The 17,349-nt window shown below is 34.5% G+C and overlaps 1 protein-coding gene across 1 annotated transcript; it reads left to right on the top strand.

Annotated features, from left to right (window-relative positions):
- Positions 1-684: 684 nt before the first annotated feature.
- Positions 685-15,863, top strand: LOC131844803 (membrane alanyl aminopeptidase-like). Its single transcript, XM_059193767.1, has 14 exons — positions 685-1,253; positions 2,031-2,186; positions 3,006-3,326; positions 5,316-5,499; positions 6,835-7,076; positions 7,276-7,468; positions 7,835-8,024; positions 8,494-8,588; positions 9,398-9,574; positions 10,673-10,863; positions 12,134-12,307; positions 13,738-13,884; positions 14,610-14,700; positions 15,546-15,863. The coding sequence occupies exons 1-14, from the start codon at positions 685-687 to the stop codon at positions 15,861-15,863; spliced, it is 3,048 nt and encodes a 1,015-aa protein (XP_059049750.1).
- Positions 15,864-17,349: the final 1,486 nt, after the last annotated feature.

Raw genomic sequence — 17,349 nt, 5'->3', positions numbered from 1 at the left:
CTCTTAAATGGCTGGACCGATTTTGACGGGACATTTATTGGCAGGTAGCTGATGTAACAAGGAAGTAACTTAGGCTACTTTTATTTAAAAAAAATTAAGTTAAATTTCACGCGGACGAAGTCGCGGGTGCAACAATACATAATGATATGATATATGCTGCGTATGTGATAATTTATATATGATTGTTATAGTACGGTGTTCCGTACATGCCTGTTATCCGGTAATTTCACTGACTAATCGCAACCTACAGCCGAAAAGCTGATTAAGAAGAACCACGACTTCGTCGTCATGAAATCGTGACCAAAAAAGGGAAAATTATTTAATAATCTAAGCCAATAAAGTCAAATAAAAATATCTCATAGCTTAAAAATGACGAATTTCCATACAAACATTCACCCCCTATTCGATTTTATCCCCTTAGAACAAAATTTTTACGGAATCTCATATTATATTTATTCAACATCCTAAAAAATAAGTTTTATATCTCCTTTCAACGCCTTTTTCGCATTAAAAAATTGCCTATGTCTTTTTTCAGGATCTAGACTATCTGTGTACCAAATTTCATTCAAATCAGTTCAGTAGTTTTGGCATGAATGCGAGACAGACAGACAGACAGAGTTACTTTCGCAATTATTAATAAGGATTATTTGTCAAATAGTTGAGTGATGGGGTTATTTTTTTTAGATGGCGATGCTGAAGCTGTCCATTTTAGCTGCAGCGTTTGTGTGCGCTTGCGCAGTACCACATCCACCTCTACGGAACACTATATTCGGAGATGAGAAACTAGAAGGTCAAATCTTTGAAAATTTGCAGTATCAAGTCGAAGATAGTTCATCCCGAAATATCGCAGCTAATGAATACCGACTACCGACTACAACAATACCTGTCCATTATAATGTTTTATGGAATATTGTTCTTACTACTTATTTCATTTTTAATGGAGAAGTAACAATCAATCTAACCCCTACACAAGCTGGAGTGAATGAAATAGTTATACATTCAGAAGATCTAAATATAACTAGTTTGAGTTTAAAAAAACAAGGTTCAGAGGCAAACCTAGAATACTCCTATTTTCTTCAACCGGACTTAGATTTTTTACGGGTGCAGTTGTTTAATAGTACTCTAGATTATGATGCCAATGTTGAAAATATATACGAATTGACGATAGGATTTTCAGCTTCCTTGCGTACTGATATGTACGGAATATACCGAAGTTGGTATTTCGAAAATCCTAATAATACTGCCCTACCCATGTAAGTAATTGTATCAACATAGCGTAGATGATAAATTAGATAATTAGCGTGATCGATTCAATTTGTGTGAAAACTAGTGATTCGCCTCAGGAAGAATTCCTGATAAGGGTCTGCGTTTCCCTGTCCCAGGAAGGCCGAAAAAGATATGGATGGACTGTGTGAAAGATGACATGATGAGAAATGGAGTAAATAATGAGATGACTGCGAGCAGTGATGAATGGAAAAGGAAAACATATTAAGCCAACCCCAAATTAATGGGATAAGGAAGAAGTAGATGGTGATGATAGTGACCCGTCTCAGTTTCGTCGGTGATCATAAAAATAGGCTGTTGTAAAAAATTATAATTTTAGACTAAAGATACTATAGCTATAAATCATAATGCCATAATAGTCAAAAACACTTTATTCATATATTTATATTTGACTAATATTATAAAAGGGAAAGTTTGTTAGTATAGATGGATGAACGGTTGGATGTTTGTTATTCTTTCACGCATAACTACTGAACGGATTTTGATGATACTTTACAGTAATATAGCTTATACATCAGAATAACATATAGAGAATAATACTCACGTGGGTGAAACCGCGGGCACAGCTAATGACAAAAGCTCGGGAAGAGAAGGATCTTTTACTGGATCATTCGAACATAATTATATATTATAATAACATATTGTTCATATTACTGTACATAGTCATATGTAATGACTATAGTATTAACCCTAAATTACTCTGGACTTATATAAAAATACTATAACATTTAGTTCATTTGTTTCAGTTATATGGCATCTACTCAGTTCCAAGGGACATCAGCTCGTAAAGCGTTCCCTTGTTATGACGAGCCAAGCTTCAAAGCTACGTTTGATATAAGAATACGTCACAGTACACAATTCAAGAGTTGGTCGTGTACAAGAATTAATAACACTATTCCTGAGTGAGTAATGTATATTAAATCATCTTCACACTCTAGAAACTCAGTTTTAGTACTGTATTATGGTTTGTTGCATATATAGTAAATATATTTATTAAAATAAAGGTAAAGTACAGGTAAATGTATGTATAATCAATAATATAAAACCATTAAGAATTAGCAGTAGCTACAAGAAAATTAATCAGTCTGCAGAAAAAAATATATTTTAGTCTTTTATTTTCCCGCGCAAACGTAATGCGCCACAGATGCACAATATTATACGGCGCGCAGCCGCAGTAGGCTGCGCATCATAGCTGTATAACGATGTTAATACTAGCATGAGTATTAACAGTACATCTATAATGTATACATATAAATAAAATTGGAGTGTCTGTTTGTAATATTGAAATAACCGTTTTTTACTACATGCGTATGTTTCAGTTAATCTCTGAAATGGCTGGATCGATTTTGACGAAACATTTATTGGCAGGTAGCTGATGTAATAAGGAGTAATATTGGCTACTTTTATTTTAAAAACATTCTTTTAATTTACAAAAATGAAGTTAAATTCCACGCGAACGAAGTCGCGGGTACAGTTAGTTAACACAATATATTAATACAGAAAGTCAACACGGCTATTTCAGAATTGTTCGTAACAACTGTGGTTGTCGAACTGTAATCACGCAGACGACTGTTTACATTGTTTATCTCGCGTAAATCATCATCATCGTCATCATCTCAGCCCGGAAGATGTCCACTGCTGTACATAGGCCTCCCCCTCCCCCCTCCCCCCTCTGGTAAATGTTTTACTTTAAATACCCTAATTATGCTATTTTCTTTAAGGGGAACAACATATGTCACCGACGTGTATCATACTACACCAAAAATGTCTACATATTTATTGGCGCTTATTGTAGCCGATTATGACTCCAGGCCCGTAAATAATACTCAAGGCCTTATTACTTACGAAGTTATTGGTCGTCATGCAGCATTCGAAGACAGCCAATACGAATACGCTTTTGACGTTGGCCAAGCCCTTCTTGCTGAAATGAATAACATTACAGATATAGATTTCTATGAAATTCCTCATATGAAGATGACTCAAGCATCTATTCCGGATTTCTCAGCGGGAGCTATGGAAAACTGGGGTCTGTTGACTTACAGGTAACAATTATTATATTCAATACTAGGTAGTACCTAGTACAGGGTAGGCTAACCAATGGCACGCGTGTCATTGACGGCACGCGACACAATATTTTGGGCACGTCGTCAATCATAAAACTGTTTGAAACTGGCTCATGCTATGTTAACAATATTTTCTCCTACCTATGTCCTACCTATAGTCATTATTTTGAGAGATGAATAACATTAAAAACACGGTTAGAAACCATTTGACAGATGAATCCAGTTCAGCATGCATTTTGCTTAAAGTAACATCATACAACACTGACATAAATTATTTGTCATCTTACCTGCAGCAACAGAAGTCACACTAATTTTACAGTAATTAAATGAAAACAATCCAAAATGTACTTCTTTTGTTTACTTTATTTCATAGAGAGTTTTGATAGTATTTATTATTATTATTTTCCAAATAATCAGAGAGTCAAAATTATTTGATGGCACGTCAATGACCCCACACAAATATATTAATATACTATATATAGTGTGTATAATAAACATTTTTTGGAAAAAATGGCACGTTGATGCATAAAGGTTCGCCTACCCTGACCTAGTACTATCCCGTAGCGTTGTTTATGAGCAATGTCGATGTTACTCGCTAATAGTGTTGAATTATTACATTTATGTAATGAAATTTAACATATTTCTATGGTCACCTTATTAATTCTGAACCTTAGTTTAATGACGTACACTGGTATCTGAACAACAAGAGACACTGCCATCTCTATGGCAGTGTCTCTTGTTACTTCTTGGCTTTAACTAATTTTCACTTGATATATTGTATGTATCTGTAATAGATGTAATGTAATAAATGAAACATTTATATATTACGAAAGAATATTTAAAATCCGTGAAATAATCTTTGTGTTTATACATTCGAAACTTTTTTTTTATTCTTTCCTTTATTTAGGGACTTTTATCATAATATGATAATGCCAGTCCCATCGTGTCTTATTACTAATCTTATCTTCACACACAATACAATGAAAATAAAAAAAAATCTGGCGATGATACAGGATCAGATAGTATACCGTGGTACATACCAACATCAAGCCGATTCAGTTCAATTTTTTTTTAAAAACAATTCCCTTTTAACAGCGTCCGCGACAGACTCCATTAATTAGAAATTATTATTATTCGAAATTGCAAAATAAAATCTTTACCCCGTCAAATGTTTTATCTTAATAACTTTAGTAATAGTGAGTCATTTAAAACTAGGTATTAATAATTATAAAATAGTATTTGGTTAGATTTTCAGGATCCTCACTGAGGTTAGTCGATATTTTACAATTAAGTTACTTAGTGTTAATTATATAAGAATATAAAATTAATTTAAAATATTGCAATTCATAGGGCACGTGCAAATAAAGCAATATCAATAGAAATAATCTTTATTCAAATAAACTTAGGTAATACTTACTTTTCAATAGTCATATTTTTCATTCTACCACTCATTTCTAACGCAGACCTATCACAAAAAGAATTAGCAAGAAATTTGGGTGTAGCAAATATATATAGTTATACAAAAAATGTTATTATTGTAAACATGTACAATCATATTTGAAAAGAATACCAGCTGAGTTTCTTGTCAGTTCTTCTCATCTCGAAAGCAATCAGAACTGACGGTAGATTATACTGTAGATTAGACGGTAGATATTTTGATTTGATTTGCGTCCAATTATTTTAAAGTGTGTTGATTTTACATATATGTGCAACAGAGTTATTTATATACATCTATATATTATTACTAGCTGTCCCGGCAAACGTTGTTTTGCCTTAACTACTGACTACCCCTAACATTTAGGGGGATGAGAAATAGATATTGGCCGATTCTCAGACCTACTCAATACGCTCATAAAATTTCATGAGATTCGGTCAAGCCGTTTCGGAGGAGTATGGGAACGAAAACTGTGACACGAGAATTTTATATATAAGATTTTGTATACATTTTTACATATGTTTTTTTTATAGGGAGGCCTATCTTATGTACAATAGTGAACATACAAACAGCAATTCCAAACAGTTAATTGCGTACATTCTCTCTCATGAGATAGCTCACATGTGGTTTGGAAATCTCGTTACCAACGAATGGTGGGACGTTTTGTGGTTGAACGAGGGTTTCGCCAGATATTATCAGTACTTTTTAACACATGAGGTAAGTATTTTCTGTTTAAAATAAGCCATAGCATAACAGGCATAGCCTGTTGAAATAAGCACAGATTACAATATTTTAGGCTATTTTTTTTTATCCCGTCATTAAAAAAAAACGGACCGTCTATAAGACAAATGAAAATTAATTGTAAAGTGAGTGTATAATTGAGTGAAAGTTAGAATATCTCCTGGATGCTGGTACATGATAAGGAGCCTAGGTAAATCTTAATCGAAACAATAGGTTTTAACTTGCCTGCGTACTATTCTAGTTCGCGAATGGGATCTTTCAATTTAATTTGTAGGTCTCTTGAGAACTTGAGAACTGGTTTGCGTCTCGAGTCATAGAAATGTGTTATGTGCCTACTGTACTACCCAACCTATAAATCTGTAAATATTTTTTTCTTGGAAAAGTGTGTTCCTGTCATTTTGTTATTAGCCAAACTTTTTGTGTTTCATCAAACGAACTGGCGATCTAAAAAATGAAATATCTGCGAACTTGTTCACGTAGTTTGTGTTTGGGAGCGCATATACATAGTTCGTTCGTAAACTACACAAGCCTACTGCGAACTGGGTAGGTGCGGTATGCGGTGCATTTTACGTTTTATAACTCATAGGGGGTTCCTCTATGAGTTATAAAATCGTATTACACCTACAAAACAATATTTTTCATTATCCTAGGACAAAAGCTTTTCAGTCATACAACTCATGCGTTGATATCCGCAAGCTAATCTGAGCTTGTGTTATGTGTACTAGACAATTGATATAAATACACAGACATATTTTTTTAAATACATTTAAATAAAATTAGAGTGTCTGTTTGTAATATTGAAATAACCGTTTTTTACTACATGCATACGAGTATGAATATAAATACGGTAAATGCACCAAATAAACATTTTTTACAATTTTTGTCTGTCTGTCTATTTGTTCTGACTCATCTCTGAAATGGCTTGACCGACTTTGACGGGACTTTTCTTGGTAAGTAGCTGATGAAAATTTCTTTCATTTTTTAAAAATAAAGTTAAATTCCACGCTGATGAAGTCGCGGGTACAGCTAGTACGTAATATACATAGAAAACTCCTAGATCGATACAAACGATTATACTCATAAATGCAAATTATATATTTACTATATATTTGTACCGTGCGAGGATACGAACCCGCGACCATTGTAAGGCAGTGTGCTAAACCAGTGAGACCGTCATATATATTCGACAGTATCAGTATATTAATTAGTTGCATTATAATTGGATGGTGCTATAGGTTCAGGAAATTAATGATCAGAAATAACAAAAAAAAAATAAGAGATCCAGATTATAAGAGATCGCTTTATTCACAGGTTGAAACATACATGGAGTTTGAAACTCGCTTTATCACAGAACAAATACATACATCATTGTTGGCCGACTCAGTAACCAGTGCGCATCCTCTCAGCCACTCTGGTATTGGCAGCCAGGAATCAGTCAGCGGTATGTTCTCTACCCTGTCATATAACAAGGGTGCAGCAGTCATCAGAATGACGGAGAAGCTTCTTGGATCTAATGTTCATAAACAGGGCCTCAGGAACTACTTGAAAAATAGGTGACTATATCTTTTTTTGTAACTGTAATAAATAATAATAAAAATAACCCTGGACAATTAATACAGTGCCAAATTGTCATATGAGTATTAGACAACGGACATAAATACTTAGATATTTTTTTGTAAATACATACATAATATACATAGAAAAAACACCCAGATCGATACAAACAATCATACTCATGAATACAAATTTTAGGGCATTCGATATTGCTGCGCCTATTCATCTGTTCCAAGAACTTCAAAATGTGGCGGAAGAGTTCAACGCCACAGAGGAGTATGGAGCAGACTTCTCTGTAATTGACTATTATCAATCATGGACAGAACAAGCTGGACATCCGGTTCTTAACGTTCAAGTTAACCATCAAACTGGTCAAATGCTGATCTCTCAGGTATCTAAATTCTTCTGTTTCAGTCTTTCACTCTTGGCAGAGTGGTCGTGGCTCTTATGATGATATTTATTCGTTGTGGTTCTTGGAGTCAACTCCTCGTAATTTGCCTCCACCTGGTACGGTTTTAGGAGGCACGAGAACATTGTACAAAAGACTGCTGTGTATATCATTGGTGATCGAGCCCGAGATCGTCTGCCCTCAACTAAACATTTGATAATTTAGTATCTAAATTAGTCTAAACTAAAAATAAACGATTTAGTTTTTTTTCTTGTTATGAACTGATTCAAACTTTTGTTTATTTGAATAAAGATTATTTCTGTTTCATAAAAAATCTTTATAATATTTCTCAAATATGGAACGTTTCAGCAACGTTTCGACATCAACAGTGGTTACAGTACAGCTTTGAGGAATTGGGTCGTACCTATTACATTTGCCACTAAAAGCAATCCATACTTCGAGAACACTAAACCTACTCACGTTATCAGTGATGGTATTGCGATCATCAACCGTGGCTCAGTAGGAGACGAATGGGTCATCTTCAATATACAACAAACAGGTAATACACATTCTTTATACCTGTCCAATTCAAACGGGAATTGAAATTAGGGTCTGAGACGAGGCTCGAACTCCTAGCGGTGCCCTCAGATTAAAGTCGTATCAGTCAGGCGGGGGTTGGACTTCAGCTGCTCCATAAGTCCTTCCGCGGAATTGGAGTGCCATCTGCACTCGCTCCCTATCGTCCGGTGAAGCTTTAAAGGCAAGCTGCGGCCAACAGCATTAGAGTAGTCCGAAAAAAAAACTTTTTTTAGTTGTCTCTTTTGCGAGCGACGTGCAAAGTTGCTGTATTCAGATTACGGCTGCTGAATATGTATTTTTTTAACAAAAATGCAATAACATATGTTACCGATCACTACATTCTTCCTAATTTGAATATAAACCTATATTTTTGTAGTCACATTTGAAAAGTTCTGAAGTTCTTATCAGTTCTTATGCATGACGATTAATTTGAAATCTTATTTTAACAGGTTTTTACAGAGTAAATTACGATAATTACACTTGGGATCTCAATGCATTAGCCCTAAGGCAGAATAGCGGTATTCACGAATATAATAAAGCTCAAGTAAGTTTTTTTTAACAACTGGAATGCTAAGCCAGCGACGTTTTCTACTTATTGTCAGGTGGGCGCCATTACTGCCTGATATAAAGTGGAGAATGTCACGTATACTATACATGCATGTACAGTATCAGAGATATTATGTCATTATACGACGTTCTCGAGACAACCTCGGCGGTCTTGCGGTTTAGCACACCGCCTTATTTCCGATGGTCGCGAGTTCCATTCCTTCCTCGCACGGTATAAACATTTGTATTCATGAGTATGATTGTTTGAATTGGTCTGGGTGTTTTCTATATATAATATGTATGTATTTACGAAAAAATATATATCTAAGTATTTCTATCAGACAGTTGCGGGTTCGAGTCCTTATACGGTATCAACATTTGTATTCATGAGCATGATTGTTTGTATTGTATAATATGTATGGAGCTAATAATAAGAAGAAGGACATTGTCGACTACATACGGACCAAAAGTAACCTAACATTGAGGGTGACGAAGCTGGAGTCGAGTCACAACGCGAGTTTCAAGGCGTTTGTGGCCCGGGTCCCCACCAAAATGTTGCCCATTATGAAAGAAGACTACTGGCCGAAGGGTGTGGTGTATCGGCGTTACTGCGGCGGATTACCGTAGTCAGTGCCGTGACCACACAGACTATTTTAATATCTTAATTTTATAATATTATTTCATATGTATGTTAGTCTATAAGGTATTAATAATATGAGCCTAGTAGCCTGAAATAAATAAATAAATATAATGTAACACTAGGCGTGATGGAGTATATACATATACATATTTATATTATGTTTTTAGATTGTGAATGATGTCTTCCAATTTGCAAGAGCTGGCCTAATGCCCTACCACAGAGCGCTCAACATCCTATCTTTCCTTGAAAATGAAGTTGAATATGCTCCCTGGGTGGCTGCAATTACAGGATTTAACTGGCTGAGAAACAGATTGGCTGGTACGGAAAATTTACCAAAACTAGAAGTTAGTAACAATTTTATTATACATAAATAGTTTTTTTCGTTTTTTTTTTATACTGCGACGATGGGAATTATGCATACGGCCCATCTGATGGTAAACGATAACCGTAGCCTATGGACGCCTAAAACAGCAGGTAATTCAAATGACAATCAAGCTGACGATGACTACAGTAAGTGGTAACCGTCGCCTATATACATGAACGGCACTACGGAGATCTCGTTATGATATGAGATCCGTGATACCACTCATGCGTTGCTATTCCAGTTGACTAATATGTATTGCCTATTCTCCTATAATTTCACTGCCTAATCTGCGTCCTATAATCGAAGTACAGTACGTAGCTTACCGGCCGTGACCATAGAGACAATTTATGTTTATATTTTATTACAGTAGAACCCCGATTATCCGAACATCTCGATGTTGGATAATTGGGTGCCGAAATAAAGAAAAAACAAAAGAGTCCGGATACTCGTATCTGGACTCATTTGTTTCGGCTCTAATTATCAATTTAGATATTTGATGATTTAAACAATAACGAAAGAGAAGATGAAGAGGAGATAGAAACTGGGGTTTTATGTCAAGTAGGTACCATCTCACGCAGAAGCTTTTGAAGCTCTAAATGTTGCTTTTAAGTGGTTAGAAAGACAGGACAATTTGGATCGCATACAGTTGTTACAACTGAAGCATATCAGGGACTTGGTCGCAATGAAAAGATGTGATTAATTACGTTAAAGATCAATAACAAGTTATTTCCAACCAAAATTTTAAATTGCTTGGGTATTATGTAATTCATTATCTATCGTTACAGTTAATTTTTTTATATATCTTAATATAAAGTAAACCTCATTACAATGAAAAAATATTAAAATTTAAATATTGTTTGATTTTCTTTAATTTGCTTTCGGTTATCCTGTTTTTCGATTATACAGAATACCCCTGGTTTTTTTTGATCCGGATAATCGGGATTCTACTGTATTATTTCATATGTGTAGCATGTAAGCTATTTATAATACGGGTCATGTAGCCTGAAATAAATAAATTAAAAAAATAACTGTTTACAGTCTACTTCGGTCTGTAATAAATAGCTATAATTATTTACAGAGTTTGATTGCAAACTGGACGACCACTGTGATTGGTAATATTACATATGAACCCTTACCTAACGAGACTGGAACTAACTTCATGAGGTCGTACCTTCGGATGCAACTTGCGCCGACATTATGTGCAATTAATGCTCCCGGATGTCGTGATGTTGCCATCAGACAGTTCCAAGAGTTTGTTGAAGGAACTGAGTAAGTATCAACAATTAACAAGGAGCCGTTCACTAATCATGTGAGGCTCGAAAAGGGGCGGGGTAGGGGGTTCGGCAAATATCACTAGAGAGAGGCTACAGTTCTACTGTTTTACCGGGGTATATAGGGATGTGTTCTGAGGAATTGTTCGGATTAATACCAACTGCTGGGTTTCAACGCCGTACCACACATCGGAAACTGTGACAGTTCATTTCTCTTTTTCGGGGCTGCTTGTAAGCCGAAGAAACGGCCGTTCACGTAATCTTGGAGCAGTGGCCATACAACGTATAGAAATCTTCAGAACATCGAAACGTGAAGCCTTGAAGTCTGTAAAGACACCAGGAGGCTTTTTCGCTTCTGGAAGGAGCTTAACTGGCTCCTTTAGTAGTCTTGGCTCTACACGTACAACGGTCCTGATGAATATGGAGAATAAGATAAATGTGGAGAAGTCCATATTGCATGGTTTCCAGGGGATCGACTTGAAATCGTATATTATTAGCATTTTTTTTTATTTGTCAGCATTGCATACGTGCAAAGCCGGGGCGGGTCGCCAGTAGCTTATATACATATAGGTATACTAAATATACCTAATTACCTACATTTATCAGCGTTTCTCTACAACATTATGCATGTATTATACATATAAACCTTCCACTTGAGTCACTCTATCTATTAAAAAACCGCCTTAAAATCCGTTGTGTAGTTTTAAAGATTTAAACATACATAGGGACAAACATCGAAAGCTACTTTGTTTTATACTATGTAATAAAGATAAAGATAACTTAAAAACTACTGGCCATATCCTGATAAAATTTATAGTGTGTTTACATATAAGAAGAGACAGGAAGTACCATTAACCAAATAAAAAAAATGTGAACAATATACATTTTCCCATTCACATTTTCATGTGGTCGCCACTCGAGGACTTTACTGTCCCAACGGCCATCTGTCCTACAAGCTTTGTGCCCCGCCCATTGCCACTTCAGAGTCGCAATTCTTCGGGCTATGTCAGTCACTCTGGTTCTTCTGCGGATCTCCTCATTTCTGATTCGATCACGCAGAGTAACTCCGAGCATAGCCCTCTGAGTGACTCTGAGCTTGTTCATGGGGCCCATAGTTAGCGACCACGTCTCTGTGCCGTAAGTCATCACTGGCAAGACACATTGGTCGTAAACCTTCGTCTTGAGATACTGCGGAAATTTTTTATTAGATAGATTGTAATATGTATGAATGAAATTGTTCTGTTATTATATTTAAGCCGTTCTTTCAGGGTTCCAGTCGACAGTCGCCCCTGGGTATATTGTAACGGTCTTCGAAACTCTACAAATGCTGTTGTTAATTTCAATTTCCTCTACAATAGATTTAAAACTCATACAGTATATAACGAGAAGATTGTAATACTATCCGCACTTGGTTGTACAATTCATAGGGAATCTCTTATTACGTGAGTAATTCATATATATTATTAGTGTTTCTTTGTAATCAAAGAAATAACATTTCAAGTTTATTCTAAAGTTCTATATATATGTATGTTTCAAACTACTTATGGTCTTTATTGTAAATACACTACAGACTAACATATATATGAAATAATTATCTATACATGTAAATAAAATTGGAGTGTCTGTTTGTAATATTGAAATAACCGTTTTTTACTACATGCATATGAATATAAATACAGTACATACACCAAAATAACATTTTTTACAATTTTTGCCTGTCTGTTTGTTCCGGCTAATCTCTTAAATGCCTGGGCCGATTTGACGGGACTTTTATTAGGAGATAGCTGATGTAATAAGGAGTAACTTAGGCTACTTTTATTTTAGAAAAATAAAGTTAAATTCCACGCAGACGAAGTCGCGGGTATAACTAGTATAAATATAAATTGTCTCTGTGGTCACCGCACTGATAACGGCAATCTACCACGGTAGCGCCAATTCGGTAGATCTTATTCAAGAGTACTATATATATATATACACATATGCAAAAAAATATTAACAAATTACCCTACAATTTGGAAAGATAAAGTACAGATTAGTTGAAGTTGCTAATTAATATGACGACCTCGGTAATCTAGCGGCGATCTATTTCTGATAATCGCGGTTTCGATTCCTCGCACGACGGAAACATTGGAATTCAAAAGTATGATTGTTTGTATTGGTCTTATAAATAAAACGTATTGTAGTATTTCTATAATATAAGTTGTCTAGTACCTGCAGGGTTCGCCGATATCCGTCTGTATCAGCGGATATATATCATGATATAATGGTGATGATATGTTTCGTGATAAAAGTCAATTGATTTTTTCCTGTCATCTAAACTAAAAATTTTGGAGATTAATGTTTACCTTACAATTCAGAATAATTTTGATTGTATCCCAAAATGGCAACCTCATTTAAAGTTGGGGAAATCCCCTTTAAGTTTTAAGTAATTCTTTTGTTACTTGTTAAAACTTTTTTTTTAATAATAAATGTTAATTAATAATTTGATAATTACCTTGTTTTACAAATTCCTTTCACATTTTTAAGCGTGTCTCCTTACAGAATGCAATTCGCTTCTTTTTCTTAGCCGGGATATATATTTGATATATATCAGATATATATAAAAAAATCGATTTTTTTATATTTATTATAAAATTTATTTCAAATTATTTCGAACTCTGAGTACCTGTAATAAGTTTTGATATATATCAGATATATATAAAAAAATCGATTTTTTTATATATATTATAAAATTTATTTCGAATTATTTCGAACTCTGAGTACCTATAATAAGTTTTGCTTGGAACTATGTGGATGGCGCTGTGTGAATTGTTCAAGATTATTATTATCATGTACGAGAACATTTTCCCCCAAGTTGATAATTAAATTTTAGGTTCCTGACTGATATTTTTGAAGACAATTATATTATTCGTCCACAAGATTATAGCACCGCTTTCAATGCAGCTGTATCTGGGAACGAGGAAAATACACAAATAGTGTTTGAATTCATAAAGCAAAATCTAACTCTGGTTGAAAACGGGTAAGTAAAAATTTACACAAAATTCTATATAAATAATAATCTATACATAATGTGTGCCACAAGAAGAGAAACTTGCGACTATTTCATGGCCTCGATGGTCTAGCGAGCACACCGCTTAACTTCCATTAGTCGCGGGTTCGATTCCTCGCATGGTACAAACCTTTGTATTCATAAGTATTATTGTTTGGACTTGTATTTTCTATATATATGGTGTATGTTGTATGCTCGCACGTCACTGTTAAAGTTCAATTTAACAGTGACGTGCGAGCGTAATATGTCACTTTCGATACAAGCGAATCTTCTCGCTCGTACTTAAAACAAAGGTATATGCGGGAATAGGAAAGGATGAAGGAAATAGTGTAGTGCCAATCTTTAGAAAATTAATGTTCCGTACCAAGTTAAATTAGCTATTTCAACAAACTATTCATAATAATAATTATATCGTTCTCAACGAATACTAAGTATGTAATGTTGATCTATCTACCACATCATAGTGTAAAAAATATATTATTAATTAGGGGTGTTATATATTTTTTACGCTGGCAGGACACCTCTGGGATACGATAAAATGAGCATAGTCAGGCCAGATACCCATATCAGCAAAAGACAATTTTCCAAGATGGTTTCCAGCGGAACCACATGGAGATAAACCTGACATGGTACATTGCTAGCAGGGGTTACTAACAATCCCCTTCTTGTGATTTATATTTGTATTTCTTTTCTAGTTTCCGGGTTACTTCTCGATTCCGATCTCCACTGATCTCACCTCTGTCTACAATTGCGTCTAGATTAAGAACTGAGGCTGAAATAAATGAGGTATGATTTTTATATTAATAACTAGTCGAAACTCTACTATATTTCATATAAATTTCATGGCGTATAATGTAATTGGAATAACAAACAAGCTGAAAAAAGAATGATAACGAGCTGAGAAAGGGAGTAAATATCGAGATGATTGCTAACAGGGATGAATGGAAGAGAAAAATATTTTACGCTGACCCCTAATAAATGGGATAAGGATGAAGCAGATGATGATGAAATATTTATTTTCTTTAGTTATTTATAATAAAAGTACAGCAACATATTTTTTAGCGTTACACAGACAATAAGTCTTTTTAAACATATAAAAGTACGAAAATAATAATTATACAATAAATATGAATACTTTATTAAAAGTTAGTATATACATGACATTAATAACAGAGGAAAAAAAGCATACAATGAGTGAATGAATGAATGAATGAAACTCTTTATTGTTCCTCTCACAGAAAATACAATTACAAATACAATTATGTACAAAATGATAAAAAAAAAAATATAATACAATAAACAAGACAAAGGGGTAACAATGGGCGGCCTTATCGCTAAAAAGCGATCACTTCCAGGCAACCTTAGGATGGAAAGAAGTGATTAGATTTGCGTCTGGTAGAGGTGTAATGACGGTAACAATATTGGAAGAAAAGTTATAAACATACATATAACATAATACAATACAAAATAATATATATATATATATATATATAACAACAATTCCTTTCAGTATTTCAAAGGTTAACTTATTTTTAAGGATTGTTGTATTCTTATTTATTTTAAATGTATTTGCTGTACAATAAAGTGTTACAAAGAAAGAAAAAATATTAATGTAATAATTTTTTTTATAGTTCCAACAATGGGCTGTAGAGAACCGGCAGGTGTTGGGATCAGCTTTTGGTCCAGTCATGAATGCTGCAGAAGATACTCGTCAGAGTATTTCGTGGACGAAAGGAATAGAAGGCGATCTTTTGCTGTATCTCGAAGAAGGAGGCGCGAGTATTCAGACCAGTACATCTGCACCTACCACCACGCCATTACCATCATCTACCGTCACTGCTAACCCGGTAGTCGCACCACCAACCCCTGAGCTACCAGACTCTGCCGTTACTAGTGCACTTTCTATTAGTATAATTGTAGGCGTAGCAATAATTAACTTCGCTTTATAAATTGTTATATAACTTAGTATAAAATAAATTCGTTCCAGCTGTCTGTTCGCTTATGTATATCTTTTTTAAATTACGAAATGGATTTTAATAAGGTTTTCAGCAATAGAGCGAAGGATAGAATTAAAGGTAAAATGCCTGAAACAATAGTAAATTAGCTAATTTTAAGAATATTTATAATAAAGTTACTTCAAGATGTTTGTTTATTTCCATAGACATGTATATAGATAATTTAAATTAATTGAAATACAATTTCATTTAATAATATGTGATTTTTTTAATTTATTCCCATAAATAAGTTTAATGTCGAAATTATTAATTACAACAAATATATATGGTTCGAAAGAAATCGTATGAATCGTAGGAATGAAGATCATATCTCAAGGAAGACGTTACATATTAATGTGGATTTGGATGTGGATTTGGTTATAAGTGCAGAGGAAGATCGTAAAAGAGATGGTTGGCCTATGTGAAAGATGATATGGTAAGAAAGGGAGTAAATAACGAGATGACTGCGAACAGGGATGAATGGAAGAGAAAAACATTTGATATGATATATGATTCGAAAGTTATATTCTAAAATAGCTCCAAAATTGCTTTTAACGTTCAAAAATTCTGTACAAAATCCGACTATCCACAAATGTACGCGATGTATCATAAGAATCTTTACTTCTTTAAAATCTGTTTAGTATAACGTTATAAAACCCTTGTTGCCGATACTGCTTTAATGGGGGGACGGTGATTGTTAGTTTACTAACAATCCTATTATGCAATGTACTATGATACATTGACCTCTACGTGGTTCCCCTGGAAATTGCTCATGCCCATCTTATAATCCTCCACTGGCGGCTCGTCAGCGTAGACCACCGACGGTGGTGCACCACTACACACCATTGCTAGCAATGTACCATATATAACGTGTGGAAAATTTTCAAAAAACTATCACTCAGTCGAAATGCCTTTCCCCCTGGAAACCATTGTGGTTCCTGGCTATTTCATCATAATGGGCAAAGTGTCCTGAACTCATGCTCATCTTATCATCCTCCTCTGGTGACTCGCTAGCGTAAACTGTTGACGCTGGCGGGTGCATCTATCCCTTATCATCAATAAATAAAAAACAATGCATGTATGCTTAACATCATGGAGGTAGCTTCTTTTTTCATCTTGCATTTTTATTTGAAGTCCTCAAATTAAAAACTCCTGACGTTTATCCCATATATATATATATATATATATAAAATGTATAATTGTCAAATGTGTAAATGTAATAATGGTTGTCAATAAATGTTTTTCTTTCTTTCTTTCTTTCTTTCACATTCCCAAAACTATAGCAGGTTTACCCGATCCGAACTCGCATTCTACATATCAAGATAATAGCATCATCAGGCTATCAACGTTAGTTTATTTGTTTAAAATCACAACTTATTACCCCCGGAAACCATCGTGATAAATTCCTGGTGAATTTGTCATTATGTATCAACTGACCTGA

Source organism: Achroia grisella, unplaced genomic scaffold, assembly GCF_030625045.1.
Source record: "Achroia grisella isolate CSIRO2021 unplaced genomic scaffold, CSIRO_AGI_Agris_v1 utg413, whole genome shotgun sequence".
In the NCBI taxonomy this organism is placed as follows: Eukaryota; Metazoa; Arthropoda; class Insecta; order Lepidoptera; family Pyralidae; genus Achroia; species Achroia grisella.
This window is presented reverse-complemented; position numbering and strand designations above follow the sequence as displayed.